The sequence below is a fragment of the Callorhinus ursinus genome, unplaced genomic scaffold, assembly GCF_003265705.2.
Source record: "Callorhinus ursinus isolate GAN/ISIS: 27379988/994484 unplaced genomic scaffold, GSC_fseal_2.0 scaffold12, whole genome shotgun sequence".
Classification (NCBI taxonomy): Eukaryota; Metazoa; Chordata; class Mammalia; order Carnivora; family Otariidae; genus Callorhinus; species Callorhinus ursinus.
This window is the reverse complement of record NW_027397074.1, coordinates 57,976,483-57,992,418: the sequence shown is the minus strand read 5'-3', so window position 1 is coordinate 57,992,418 and position 15,936 is coordinate 57,976,483. Positions and strand designations below refer to the sequence as shown.

Below are 15,936 nucleotides of genomic sequence, written 5' to 3'. Positions count from 1 at the left end.
TACTTGATTCCAATTAGGCAGTATTTATAGTCAGCAGTTCTAACTACTTTTCCTGTACTGCTTACCTATTCAAAGCCTAATGTATCCTCCTCAAAGTATTATTAGGGAAAAAATAACTTAGATTTTTTTAAAAATCTATACTTATTTTAGGTAAGCAAATGATTAAAAATATATTGTGTGTTCAGTTTATCCTAGTTCCTTATAAACATTTTTCAAACTGACTACTATCAAATTATTTTTATACTGTTGCTTAAAGGAAGTTGCTTGAAATGTTCACCAATAGAATACCTCCTCTGCAGACTCTCAAAAAAAGGCATTATCCTCAATCTGCTACTTTGAGAAAGACAATCCAGGCTATAAAAATGTCACAATTAACAAGTTATGATTGCTGCTGAAATGATTTCTTAATTAGGATTGGCTGAGCTCTGGCTCCATGGAAGGACTCAGCAGTGGCATGTGTTTTTATACACAGCCCTCAAAGCCTCCCAATTATTAGCTATAAAAGGGATCTTAAAAAACTGATTCCAAAAGGCATCTGCAGTAGTCCCTTTAAAGAATTTAGATCATAACAAGCAATCCTAATTTGGTCTTGTGTCACTACCTCAACAAGAGTGTTTCCCACACATGGCTGTATCTTGAGAGGCTCTTATTAAGACTGTGAATATCCTAAAACTTGAGTGTTGCCATCATTTTTGCCAGGGCTAAGGGCTATAAAATTATTTCTCTAGGACTAACTTGTAAGTTATAAGAAATGAGTGAGGGCGTGGGGAGGGTGATTATATACTTGTGTTATTTATTGCCATTAACTGCTTATCTAATCAGAACACATGCAGGAAGAGAGCCACACAGGTGTGTTTTCACAGAGCAGAGAATGAAGGGAAAAGCTTGCCGCACTGGCTGAGAGAACCACCAAAGAGGCTGCCCAGGGGAGCGAGAGGATCCAAGGGAACCTGGAGAGTCACGCCCAATGAAGAGAAGGCATAGAAAAGGAGAGGGGTGGGGAGGATAAAAAGTACAAAAAGATAGTCTTCTCATTTTCTACTTTTGCCCAGGATTGGCGTTCAGGGGCATTTAGAACAAAAAGTCTAATAGCACAGACAGGGGTCTTAGAAATTGGGAAAGGCAGGAAGAGATGCAAGAAACCCTAATTCCAGATGCTGTATGCTTATTTACTTACTGTCTAGTCTTCTCACACCATCCCTTAATCTGGAAAAAAAAATAATTATGTTTACATGGTGTGCTGTGTAAACATAAGAGCCTTAACTAATTTTTGATCCAGTTTTTGATGTCTCATCTATTACAGAAGTGGTTTGTATTTATGTTTTTTGTTCTATATTTAGACTACAGTCCAAAGATTTCTGCACTACAAAAGGTACAGACATCATTTTAAATTTGTCTAGGGTTCAGGGGAAAAACACATGCATATATCACCACCTTTTTACAACTAGGATCAAATGTCAGGTACAGATAAACTTGTTTCCTTAATCTTGATAGAACAACAAGTAAATAAATCAAAATTAGATTTGACTAGATTAGAAACAGGGCCCATTCTCAAGTGACCAGTGATGTCAGGGAAGCTACAGTGTCCTGATTCTTTATTTTTTCACATGGACAGAGGGCTATGAAGGTAATTCAAGTGAGAAAAACTTTCTCTAAGACCCTCTCCTCCCCCCAGCTTTCAGTGTGGGAGGCTGAGAAGACTTACATTCTAGCAATAGAGGGGGTGTAAATTATGATTGACTGCCTAACAAACTACTCTTAAATAGACTGGCTTAAAAGTAGTTTATGATCATGATACTCTGCTCATGGCTTTTCAGTTTGGTACCTTGGGCTGGGTTCAGCTGGATGGTTTTTCTAGTCTGAACTAGGCTCACTACATCTGCAGTCACTTTTCAAGTCAACTCGGGACAGCTGGTCTAGGGGAGCCTCAGCTGAGATATTTCATCTGTTCCATGTGGTCTCTCATCCTCCAGCTGGTGGGGCTAGGCTAGTTCCATGGTAGCAACAAGGTTCTGAGAAAGTAGTTAGAAGTGAACAAGGCCTCTTGAGGTCCACACACACATCACTTCTACCACACTCTATTGGCAGCCCAGAGTCAAAGGGCAGGGAAAAAGATTCCATTTCTTAAAGGGAGGTATTGCAAAGAATTGTGGCCATTTTTGCAATTTACCACAAAATCTTTGAGGATTCTGTTTAGGAAAACATACCCATTCTATTGGGCCAGAATACCTAGTAATGTTAAATCAAGTGCCCCCTCTAGAAAACCTAGTTAATATAGCTTTGAATCCTTCCCATAGTGACTAGCACATGGTACCTACTCAAACAAGTACTGGAAACGATTACTTAAAAATTTTTACTTTTATCATAAAAAATTAAGATCAAAACAATTGGAAAATTAAAAAAAGAAACCAATTAAATGCAGTAATTTAATACATCCCAATTATTGAACTTCAAGTATTTCTTGTGTTCAACAAAGCACCAGTAGCAATAATATCCTGAAAGCATGTTGTCACAAAATTCTTGATGATATATTCAGGTGCCTGTTAAAGGGTTTGAAGTTCTATGCAGAATTTTCTTCCTTCTAGGTTGGATTTCTTGATAACGATCATGATACATCTACTTATTGTCTACGTGCAGGCACCATACTTTGTGCTTCAAAATGTTTATCTCAATTATCCTTACAGCCCTGTGAGACAGTTATAACCCATTTTCTGATCAAGATCCCAAGGTTTATAGTGTTAAGTAACTTTGCCAGATTCACCCAGCTTGTAAGTGCCAGGGTGAAGAAATGAACCCAGGATTCTAAAGCTGATAACTGCTGCAATTCAGCTTCTCCAAACATTTACTTATTGATGTCAAAGTCTAGTTAACTAAACAAAACTGATCAGGGAACATTCACAGCATTAATAATTAACACTGATTAAGCACTTGCTAACTATGCTAAGCGTTTACATGCATTGCTTTATTTAATGACACAATAACTCAATAAGGAAGTATTATCCATGTTTTATAGATAAGCTCCCTGAAGCTAAGAAAGCTAAGAAACTTGTCCAAATGTCTAGGGGAGTATCAAACTGGGATTCAAACCTCTGTCTGGAGCCATCAAAGTCTGTTCTGTGGCCTCTAAAGTCCCTAACTGTGCTCCACCAGAGTGGGCAACAGTGGGCCACAGGATGATCCTATTCTGTGGCTTCACTTCCATCTGGTCCATGAGAAGGTACCAACAAATAACATCTCTATTGTTTTTACCTGTGACATCTTAAAAGCAATATGGATATTAAGCCATCAAAATCTGTCTTGCCTCTCTCTACCTTTAATTTCTCTTGGGTTAATTTTCTATTCTGCTACCACTGGCACAGTCTAACACACAGCAATATTTGAATATTTGTGAAACCTATTTTCAATTTGTTGCAGTAATTAAAAGGTCAAAATCTGTAACTCCTCTTAGAAACCTTTGGCAACTTGCCATTTTCCAAAAAAAATGAGTCCTACATTTCTTCACCTGGAGATCACATGACTTAGGTGAAGTGAAGTGGAAGAGGTCTGAGTCTAAAGCTAACAGAAGAATGAGTAGAATGAGAAAAGGATCCTCTAAAAATCAAGTAAGGGATACTGCAAGGTTAATTTTCCTTTACAGTTTTTCAAAAGAGCCTTTGAAATATCAGTAGTCTGTGATACTGTGTAGAGTATCTTCTCAGAATAGACTCTGATACATGAGAGATCTTCAGAAAAGTATACTTCAGCCCACAAAATTCAACAGTCCTACTTTGGCATGTGTGCTAGACTGAAGTAATGATCCCAATTGTTCATTGTCTGGTAGCAGGATTAAACATTCACAACCCTCTCCATAAGCTCGCAGTCACCAGAATGGACTTCTCTCTTTGACTTGAGTTTGGACACATGGCTGCTGTGGCACAAGCAGAGGCATAAAATGGGATCCTACAGGTGGGCATGCCCTCTCCTGCTCTAGCCTTTGCTTAAGGGATCCCGTGATCTAAAGAGGATGAAAGATATATGGAGTTAAAGTAGTTCCAGTCCACAACCTGGAGCCAAACCCAGCCTACACAAACTAGACCCCAGTGTGAAATTTCCTCCTCTACTTCAAGAGATGGTATCATGTAATAAATAAGAATCAGGGTTAGGATAGAGAAACAGATCCTTAACAGCAGGCTCAGTGACACACTTCCTCAATTTAAACCTGTAACAGGTACTGCAGATCATGTACCTTGGCTTTATTTTAGAAGAGTCAAACTGAAAATGTTAATGGTGTGGATAACAAATGTTTACTGACTTTTCCCTTTTCACCGACTTTTCCCTTTGTTCATGATATTTATTCTTCCTGCAGTGCCCTCTTTGCCTAATGAAATCTTATTCATCCTATAGGAGTTAGTTTGAATGCTGTTTCCTCCGTAAAACACTCCCAAATCCACCCAAGTTAATTACTTCTGCTTCGGAGACTTCCTAATAGTTGTCTGTATTCCTGTGATTGCAGTGCTGCTCAAAAATGTGGCAATTTGTGAACTACTGGTTATTAGTCTGTGGTGAGACATATAAAGAAACTGAGAAAAAGCTATGAGGAATTATCAGCAGTAATTTTATGGCTGATGCAGTTAATAATTTTTTAATTGGCCTTGTCTTTGTCTTTTTTTCTTTTAATAATTCATTTTTATTATTTTTTTAAAATATTGGCCCATGACAGACTCAGAGTTTAAAAAAACATGGTTCCTCATCACAGCTATTTTGAGCAATCCAGTGTTACCGCACTTCATTCTACCCAACACTGCAGTTAACTTACATATCTGCCCTACACATCTGTTCAGTTTGCTTGCCTGCGTTCTTTTATCGACCAAAGCTGACATCAGAGTGTTTTGGGGATACAAACTCAACAGGTGACATTGATAGAAATGGAGTTTTTGTAATCTTACACTTAAATTGCCCTTTTAAAATTCTCTATGAAAAACAGAGGGTAACTCTGTTTAACTCCCAATTACTTTTATTGTAGGCTCTTACCTCATCAAGGAAAAAATATTCTTTACCTTTACTTTGTGACTCACTCTATCAAGACTTTCAGAGGTTATACTTATAGAAACAAAAATCCACCTAACATATGCAAGATCATTTTGCAATGAAACATGCTATCACTTTATATTCAAACAAAGCAAGGGCAAGTTCACTGCAGCTACAGACTTATGAATGGACTCAGCACCAAGGCATTTGTGCTGGGCTTTCGGCCTCCTTTTTGCTAGGCTTGCTGCTTAGATAAGAAGCTGTGCAAAAGACCACCTGAAACCTCTTTTATAGTTTTGCACGGTGGCCAGAATGTCACAGTAATAAACACAGGCTGAATCATTTGTGATTTGAGGATGATCCAGCATTTCAGAGATTAAATATATTTGTTAGCAGCAGACTCTCCGTCATGTGGCAGATGAGATCTCAGCAGTCCTCAATGCCTGGCTTCGCATACAGCTTCCCCTTCATGCCTTGGTCAAACCCGAGAAGTCCTGCATTCTTAGGAGACTACATAAGGACCAGACAAACTGGGAATCTTAAACTATGCTCTTCTCCTTTTTAGAATATGACCAAAATAAAAGCAGCAATACCTGGAATCAACTAATTTTTATAGCTATGTACTACTCAGTGTGACAGAAACGAAGTACTTCCATAGCATGTTCTCAAAATATACCTCATGAATTTCTTGTGGTTCTTTTTTCTATCACCTTCTGTTCTTTCCTAATATTTTTGTCATAGGCAATGAGTAGTGATTATAGTGGTTGATTGAGAAGGAAGGAAGAGAAAAGCAATTAAGAAGTCATTTTAGGGACACAGCATGAACTTGCATTAGAAAATTATAATCATGCATACTCTTATCTAATTCCCTATTATTTAAGTAGGGAGTTGAGTAGATTGGATACTTAGGGAAAAAAAGTGAGACAGTTCTAAATATGATGAGCTCTTTTATAGGAAAGTCAAAGACTGGAGCTGGACAGCTGAAAAGCATAATCTCTACACTTAATCCTCTAATAACAATACTTAAGGCAAATTTTAATACATGGATATTTACTCAAAGAGCAGGGGTGAACTTATCAAGTTATTTTTCCTTAAAATCTTGAAAATCTATGACGTTCTGAAACCTGTTTTCTATTTGGTTAGTCTGTTTTCCTCCCTCAAAAAAGTTGATTTCATAATTCATAATTTATATAATGTTCCCTGAATCTCACTACCTCGTAAAGAGCAAAATAATTTCCCGTAGGTACTGTATATCAATGATCTAATGAGCAGATTTAAAAAAATCATAGTTTGATGGCAGTAGTTACCAAACAAAGACTAGTAATGACTGCAAACAGAAAACACAATCCAGGGATGCCTGGGTGGCTCAGTCGGTGAAGTATCTGCCTTTGGCTCAGGTAGTGGTCCCAGGGTCCTGGGATGGAGCCCTCATGGGGCTCTTTGCTCAGCAGGGAGCCTGCTTCTCCCTTGCCTGCCACTTCCCCTGCTTGTGTGCTCTCTCTCTCTCTGACAAATAAATAAATAAAATCTGTAAAAAAAGAAAGAAAGAAAACAATCCAGGAATGACTCTTGTAGGGCATTTGTAAACAGGAAGAAGACTTAGTTTGTGTAACTTTATAAGTGTAATGTAACTAATTATAGCCTTATCCATTTATGAGCTTTTTCACATTCTGATACATAAAAGCTGCTTTCTCATTCCTTTTACATTTGCCAGTAACATAAATAAGTACAAATTCCTAATTACAAAGTTTGCAAAACCAGGAGCCAATACTATGAATTACCACTAAAAAATGCCTCTTCTCTATGTTAGAATTCTAGTGTACTGCTGACCTGTAGGCAGTTTTATATATTTTATTATATTAATGGGTATAATCCCAGTTGTGCTTTTGATCATTTATTTTGATATTTACTATTTTGCTCTATCATTCCTTTTAAGAGTGTAAATTCTATGACACAACGTACCATACCTTTTCTGCTCATACTATACTCACAAAGTCTAGAACAGTGCTTGGCACATGAAGTACCGTAATTTTTATTTATTTATTTATTTTTATTTTTTTTTAAGATTTTATTTATTTACTTGAGAGAGAGAGAGAGAGCATGAGAGGGGGGAGGGTCGGGGGGGGAAGCAGACTCCCCGCTGAGCAGGGAGTCCGATGTGGGACTCGATCCCGGGACTCCTGGATCATGACCTGAGCCAAAGGCAGTCGCTTAACCAACTGAGCCACCCAGGCGCCCTGAAGTACCATAATTTTTAAATAAATCATCTTATTTTGGGAGCGATAACTTTTAAAGACAATAAAAACTCCATTATTTTTTCATTTTCCTGTAATTATTGAGGAAAGTGACATATCACATCTAGGATTATCTCACCTATGCTAATGGAGCAGTTTATTATGCATTTGAAACTTCATACTACACATTTAAAATAATTAAACTTAATGTCTTCAAATATTTCACAAATCTTATAAAGGTAAATTAAGTAAAAACAAGTTGAAAATAGCTAAGATTTATTAAAAAATTGTTTAATTTCTAGGTTTCCTCATGGAATTCACAGAACTGCATAACATTATACATCATACTATTATTAAAATCACACATATTTACATATTCTTGGTTTGTGTGATTTTTAAGCACTGTGGAACATTATTATACTTGTAGACTACTACTAATATTTATCAAAGTCACAAAGAGTCACAGGGTTTGAAGAAATCTTAGAAATCACTTGGTTCCCCTATTGATTTTGATAGATATGGAAACTGAGAACCAAAGTGGCCAACATCACAAAAACTAGAGTGGACCAAATCTACTAACTCAGTTGAGAGTGATGTCATCAACATCATACTGATAAATGGAAGTGAAAAAGCTGATATACTACAGATCTCTTCATATACAACAGGTCTTTACATATACTGGGTACTTAACTGAATTTTTCTATTTTCTGAACACACTGTGGTATATGGTTTGTAAAAAAAACATATTCAAGTTAATGTGGGGCCAAATTGTATTCCTACTTATAGTTCTCAGAACAAAGAACATCGTAAGTAGTCCTCTTGAGCCAATTTATCATTCTCTCCCTACTAAGTAGGCCTCTCAGAGTAACCCTTGTTGCTCTCTGATGGTCCATGAGGTTAATTCTATGCTCACTATGCTGGTATAATCCCAGAGCTCATGGAGAACCTCATGAAACAGTTGATCATTTTGGTGTTTCCCATTGCTTCTTTTATTTATTTATTTATTTTTTTAATTAACATATAATGTATTATTTGTGTCAGGGGTACAGGTCTGTGATTCATCAGTCTTACACAACTCACTGTGCTCACCATGGCATCCCATTGCTTCTTAATAGATCTTCTTGTATCAAGAATGGGAAATTTAAAACAATAATGATAACGACAACAACAACAACAACAACAACAAACAGTTCTCCTCCCAGCAGTGATTAATTTCTTTTTTAAACTGAGCTATTCTTAGCTGTCTGGTCTGCTGGTCCAGTGGCACTCTGAGCACTCTGCTACTGGGGGAAAGAAAGGTTTAGCCTATCATGCGATGTATGAGGCTTTCTATCAACTCAGCTTCAGCAGATAGACAATTCTACAGCCCAACCCGTGAGTGCCTCGATACAATTCCAGATGTCACTAGTATCTGCAAGCACAGAGCCAAATGCTGGGTCACTATTATTCAAGGACGATATTAAGTAGCTAGGAGGCAGCATTACCATTGCTCCCAACAAAAGTTGGAAAGTTGGAAGAATCCTAGAGGCTATGGTCCAGGATATTATTGGAGCTTATAAAATTTCTTTGCCGGTAAAAGTCTCTGAGAAGTTCCTTTTCACAATACGTTTACTTTATTTAGACTTTGTGTCTGTCCAAAGAATGTCTATGGCAACTTACACTAAAGGGCAAATATACAACATGGATAAAGTATAAATAAAATATAGAAAACCAGTAGGGTGGTAATTTTATTGGAATAGAAACCACTTCCTCCAAATAATTCCTTAAAACAAAAATTTTGAAATGCACTTTATTTCTCTTTTTATATTAGGGTAATTCATTTAACATATATTTAAGCAAACAAGGCAATAATATAAGAGGACTTAGGGGCTAGATGATGGAGAAGCATGGTTCTGAAGACTATGGTTCAAGATCATAGGTTAATCTGAAACTGCCAGAACCTATCTAAACCTGCTTCTGTTGTCCTTAAAATGAAGCTAAGGTCTCCTTCATAAGATTGCTTTGGACAGCAAACAAAACTATACAAGTATAAATAGGATAGGAATTCACTGCTCAAGAAGCTTGCAATCTAGGTAAAAAGAAAATCATAATCTAGAGGGAGAAAGGAATGAATGTCCTAAGAGTTAGAGATAACACGCTTTGGGAATTCAGAAAAGATATTGCACCTAGCTAGGAACAAGAAGAAAGATTTCCTGGGGGACAGGGCATGGTGGGGAGGAGGGGAGTGTCTTGAAGGATGAGTAATATTTAGTATTGTAGATGAGAAAGCGAAGTCAAGGGGTGAGGTGATGGTACCCAGTAACAGCCAGCAGAGATAAATCCCCAATTCTACTTCATAGGAGAGGATAAAGGAACAAAATCAATAGAAAACCTACTACAGTTCTATTCAAACCAATATTCAGGGCAAGTTAGAGAAAGTGACTTTTCATATCCAATTAATGTAATGAATCACCCCATGTGTTAGCAGAGATAAAAGCCCAGCCGAGGACCACTTCACTTTCTTCTGTACTTGTTCTGAGAGACTGAGTAACTGCCTCTAAGGCAGAGCCCTGGCAGTACCCTGCCCTCCCATTACCCCCAGCTTTGCCAATGATTCTCGCAGCAAGAATGGCTTCAAGCCGAGAATCCAACTGTAGATTTGAACATCCAGGTCACCATTTACTTGCCTTTTCTGCTTCAATCAAGGGCCACCTAAGAGAAAAGTCTCGTTCTAATTCCTAATGGAAATCATCTTTGTGGTTCAGTACTCTTGCCAACTGCAACCACATGGTTTCACTGTGTTTCTCTGGCTAATGACAGCAGCTTTCAAAACAAGTTTGGATGCTGAGAAAGGGGATTTTTTCGTGACCTATGATTGTAAAAGTGCATCTCATCTTTTTAAAATAAAATTAAAGAAACAAGGAAGAGAGTCCTAGGAAAAATATGTAAGGCGTTAGGAAGGATCAAAAGACAAAGGTTAGAAAGGAGGCGAGAAATGAATAAGGAGTAAAATGAAAAGCTCTGCAGCAATTCCAGGCAGCCTAAGGGAAATTATGGGACTTCTCCTTCTCTCTGGTATGTTTTTAAAGGAAAAAAAAAGTGATTCTCATGGGAGAGTAACACAGAAAGGAAAGAGGAAAAGAGCTGGCTGTGGGCCATGATTTACCATTCACCCCAAAGTGAGACTCTGTTTCTGCTTCTCAGAGGCCATTGTTTTTTCCAAGCAGACACAGGCTCTATTACACAAAGTCAATTACAATGAAGAGACATAAAACTTAAGGAAGAGATCTAGACAAGTAACTCAGAAGACAGGGCACAGACATAAAAGTCAAATTCCACTCTAAAATATTATTAAAACAAAAACTCTGTATAACCAAACTAGCTTCACATCCTATCAACAGCTCGCTTGCTTCAAACAAAACAAAATATAGTAAAATCTAATTATAAAAATCCCTTGTTTTTGTGATGGTGGGTTTTAACTGGTAATTACTCTAAATTTGTGCAAATGATGTGGACACCCAAGTTCTCCTTTTATAAATCAAGAATCCTATAGTAGTATCATCGGCCTAAGTTGTTAAGGACAACCCTTTTTAAATCTTTTTACACAAAATGTTAATGGGAAAAAAAGGTAACATTTTTCATCTGCCTGGGGAAAATCTGTCATGAAATCAAGAGTGTAAGAGTTTTAGAAGGAAAAAAATGCCACATATCTTAAAATTGACGTCAAAACAGTTTTATTTAAATGGTTGTGTCTCTGTTCCAGCTTCCAACCTGGCTTTTTTAAAGGTATGTTCAAACGATTACTTTACTTGTATACCCAAGCCAAAAAGAAGGGAGACTTGAAAACTAGCTACCAAAATAAGGTGAGAAGGCTCTGCTAGTAGATCAGAGATAAAATCTTATGTTTCCTTCTTCCAGTGTGTTGGAAAACAATTTCCAAAAGGAATGCAAGTTTCTGAGATTCTGGCTAAACCTATAAAATCTATTCCTGGAATCTCCAAACTTTTTGTACTGGGAAACTTTTTGTTAAACCCATAGAATGTCAAGCCTGTCAAGGGTCCTACAAAGGCAAAGAGGGTTATGGTTGGCAGTAAAATTGGACATTTTCGGGGTCCTTTAGTAGTTTCCAAATTACTGGTTGAGGACTCTGCCCTGAGGATCAGCAGCGATGACAAGGTAGTGAAACAAAGATTTGTCACTGTCATGGGATTGCAAGAGCTTTAAATTCATAGAATCCTTTTTCTCTGGGGTGGAGGAAGGACAGGAGGAGGATTAGAGAAACGGGTGAGATTCTTGGGTGAAAAGATAGCCTTTTAGACTAAAGGGGAGATGAAAGAGAAAAATTATACCATATATCAAGGGCTTTTTTAAAATCATAATCCACATTTTAAAACTAAGGAAATTGTTTATAACTAATGTCTGATTTTTTCCCTTGTAAGGACACTGATTCTTAACTTTGGACTTTCTTCCTCAGAATTACCTCTTCTTTATCTCAAATAATTTCAAAATCACTTTTAAATGTTGACCCCCCCCCCACCTTTTAAGTACATTTCCTTTTTCAGACCAGTTTTATGTTCACAGCAAAATTGAGCACAAGGTACGGAGTTTCCATATAACTCCCTGCCCCCCTATCTCCCACATATCTTCCCACAGTATCAATCTCCCACACCCCAAAGTGGTACCTTTGTTACAACTGATGAGCTTACACTGACACGTCACTATCCCCCAAAGTCCAGAGTTTATTTTAGGGCTCATTCTTGGTGTTGTTCATTCTATGCATTTTTACACATATATACTGACATGTAGCTACCATCGTAGGTAGCATACAGAATAGTTTCGCTGCCCTAAAAAATCCTGTGCTTCACCTATTCATCCTTTCCTCCCCAAAAGGGTGCTGACTCTTAAAAAGTAGTTTTTGCATCAATATTTATAAGCACAGTCAAGACCTCCCAAATTTTAGACAGGCATTAAATTAAGTAGCTCTTACCCACTTGAAAAAATAAGCAGTGTTCAGCAACAGAAGGCTAACTAAGCAGCAAACAAAATGCTTTCCTAGTGGCAAGCAAGATTAACAAAAAATGTGTCATTTAAAAGCACAAGAATAAGAAACCAAAAGGGAAGAGATTAGAATGCAATCACATTACTCTCATAATTTACATGTTTTCCTGTCATTAGATTCCCTTTAGAGTACTGGTTCTAGTCATAAGTGATAAACTGTTTTTCTACTGCAAGTTTTTATGTTTCAACAGCTTTCTAACCTAATATTTTGCATTCGCCTACATTTTCTTTTTTTTTTAAAGATTTTATTTATTTATTCATGAGAGACAGAGAGAGGGAGGGGGAGAGAGAGAGAGAGAGAGAGAGAGAGAGAGAGAGAGAGAGAGAGAGACAGGCAGAGGGAGAAGCAGGCTCCCAAGGAGCAGGAAGCCTGACGCAGGACTCGATCCCAGGACTCCGGGATCATGACCTGAGCCGAAGGCAGACGCTCAACCATCTGAGCCACCCAGGCGCCCTCGCCTACATTTTCAAAAATCCAATCCTGGGCATGGAACAGAATTAATGCTCAAGTTAAGAACTCTGTCTTTTAGAAGATGAAATAATAGCAATACTGGCAATCATAGTGGACAAGAGAAGAAAATTAGGTTCTATTTTTCTCTCCTTTTCTCTCTCCCCACAAAACTTCCTTCCCTATCTGATAAGGGACAGCTAGCTTAAATTTACCGCAAAGTAAACAGGAGCAATTCCCTGGAATGAGACCTTTCACAAAGAATGTTACACTGGAATGTGACATCAGCATTCCTTCTGAGTCACAGTCTGGTGCCCACCCCTTTCTCCCAGGAGACGTGAGGCTCCCATAACCAGGGAGCAGCTCAGGTAGGGCTGTGGGTCCTGAAGCCCCCGGGGTGGGACGGCACAGGGGGCGGTAGGGGGTGGGGGGACAGCCAGGCGGGAAACGTCTCCTGACGCTAAACCACTAGTGACAATAACCCCTTTGGGGCTAGCTGCCGAAGAGGAAGAACGTTTTCTTTGAGAGATAAAGCACTAAGAGGGAGACAGTGCATGGGAAGTCAATAATGAATGACCAAAAAAAGAAAAAAAAAAATCACTTCTCAACGCTATCACCAGCCGCGAGTGCGAAGGAAGTGCATTAAATCAGCACTCACTTTTGAGAGCCGTGGGCGGCCAGGGTGGGAGGGGAGGAGGTCTGAGCTGTCAAAGTCACATCAGTGCTCCTAAACCACAAAGGCTTAATAAAGTTGAACTTCCTGAGACAGGAAGAAGTGTCACGATCTCGCCCGAACTCGCCCTGCCCTCATCCTTCTCTTTTGGGGAGGCACAGGCGCAGCTGAAACATACTAAGTAAAGTTTCAAACACCTCCAACCGTTGGACGTGGTCAGACGGGGAGAAATGTCCCGCGTCCGCTCTCGCTCTCGCGCCCGACTCTCCGTCGCTCCCGGATTTCAGGAGTTAGGGGTGCTGCTAGGCACCCCCTCTACCGGGAGAGGCGGGTACCGTGGCCAGCGGTACCGGAGACCCGGAGCCGGCTCGCGCCGGGCGTCCCGTGAGCCCCACCCGCCGCCCGCAGCCAGGGGGAGGCTCCCCGCGCAGGTGAAGCGGCTGCTGCCAGTCGCCCGCGCCCTCCTACCTTCTTCACTTTGGCCTCCAGGTCCATGTTTGTGTGTCAAAGGAGTTCCTCTGCCGTCCAGGATCTCACGCCGAGGATCGCCTGGCCTCCGGCTTCGCTGCGGGTACTGGGGAGGACCGGTGGGGGCTCCAGCGCCGCTGCCGGAGCCACTCGCCCCGCGCCGTCAAACTTCCGCCGCCCAGTCGGCCGCATTCAGCCTGCAGCGGGGATCCGGGAACAAAGAGGCCCAGGCAGCCAATGGCAGCGTGGCAGCCGGCCAGCCGCCAATCACCGAGCGCCGCACGCACCTTCGCGGCCCGAGCTGGTCGCAGGCAAGGTGAGGGGCGGAGTCGCGTTCTGGTAACGCAGGCCTGGGCTCCGTCCATGCGCTGTGCGTGTGCAGATCCTCTCGAGAAGAAACTGAGGCCCACCCAGCCTCCAGCTGAAGATGAGGAAGACCCCTTTCCATTCTGGCAGCTGGTACCTGTGTTTGCCTGGGACCTTAGATATGTGTCCTGGGGAGTCCTTATCTCACTGCTTTAGCTTCTTGGTTTATTTTCAGAGCAAAGAGAAAGACATGAAGTTGTGGAGACCGTTAAGAATTTCTGTGATGGTCATTGCAGCCCCACTTTCACTACTGAGTTGTAGAGGTGGCCGTTTCTCAAATGCTTTGCTCCATAATCCCAAGCACTGGCAAAGAACCTCATCTCACAGACTTAATTTCTATAAACAAGTTTATACATGTTTTCTGAGCATTCAAATGTTCAAAAACAGGGATGATGTGAATCACTTCCAAGACAGGTTGTGTCATTCCTTTGGAAGTAGAGGCTTGTCCTTTCTCCCTGCTACGTGAAATGGTGTGAGGCTGCTGCTCATGTTCTCGTGCCCTGATGAAGTTTGATAGGCGTAACAAGCAGCGCCAGAGCTAGGATCCATTTCATGGCCTCATTCCGGAGCGATTACAATGAATACCATCAGATTGGTGGGTCTGGAAGAGATCCTAGGGATTACTGAGTCTAGCTTTCTCATTTTTCTGGAAACTGAGGACCCCAGAGGTGTAGAGATCTGTCCGGTTTCTTAGTGAGCTAGTGCTCATGAGTCTAGGCAATGCCTCCAGCATGTTTGGGAACATAGACACATTGTATTGACTAAGTAAAAGAGAAGAGAGAGGAGTCCATTTCTTTTTCAGTTTGTGGTAATGACAAAAAATTATAATGCACAGACAAGAGGTGACCTAATCTGGCATCTATTTTTAAAAAGAAATTCCCCACAAATGTAGATATCTGGGTACAGATGTCTTTTCCTTTACCTCTGAAAATTTAGTAACTGAAAGCCGCCAAAACTCATGTTGGTCAACACTTTCAACCCTTTGCTCACTTGGCTGATTGTTAGCATTATTCAACAGAGCAATGTTTTATAATGTGCATATTTCCCTCATCCTATTAATAAACTAAGAATGGAGTGACCAAAATGGATTGTGAATTTTTCATTCTAACTCAGTTGAAGTAAAACTTTCCCATCCCATTTTCCCAAACCATCCTAAAATATTTGGGCCCCTACAATGTTTACTGGGCATAAGCTCCCTGAACAGGAAGCTTAGCTATGACAAGGGAATTTGGACTCTTTCAGGGAGCTCAAGAGATGGAAAATGTCCAATAAAACAGTTTAAATAAGGCATCAAACAAATGTCATGACATAGATTTTGGACTTATTTGGTGGGATTTCAGAGATAACACTAAGAAAAAGATCTGGAGACTGTTTTTTTTTGTTTGTTTGTTTTGTTTTTTTTAATCCATCAAATTCTGCCTTCTCCTCTTTCTTCCCAGCCCTCACTAGCAGGGATATAAGTTGATTTCTATCTGGAATCTACTGTGCCAATATTATAAAAGCTAAAAATAGAGATGGATAAGCATTAAGTTAGGAGAATTAGATTGTGAGTCTTCATTTAGCAATTTAAGTGTTAAACTAGAGAGATTTTAAAGAGTTAGAACTGGCACTCTTGACTAAATGTAACTGACAGAAAAATGAATAGAAAACAGCACATATGTTTCTGGTTTGATCACCTATAGAGATGGTTCAGGAAAAGATAA

At 39.7% G+C, this 15,936-nt stretch overlaps 1 protein-coding gene across 1 annotated transcript in view; it reads right to left on the bottom strand.

The window, feature by feature from the left end:
* The window catches only part of TES (testin LIM domain protein), a 54,830-nt gene extending 40,755 nt beyond the window's left edge, over positions 1–14,075 (bottom strand). The window contains exon 1 of the mRNA XM_025873207.2: positions 13,868–14,075. Coding sequence (XP_025728992.1) covers positions 13,868–13,894 — 27 coding nt within the window. The 5' untranslated portion in view covers positions 13,895–14,075. The remainder of the gene's footprint in view (positions 1–13,867) is intronic.
* Between the last annotated feature and the right edge of the window lie 1,861 nt (positions 14,076–15,936).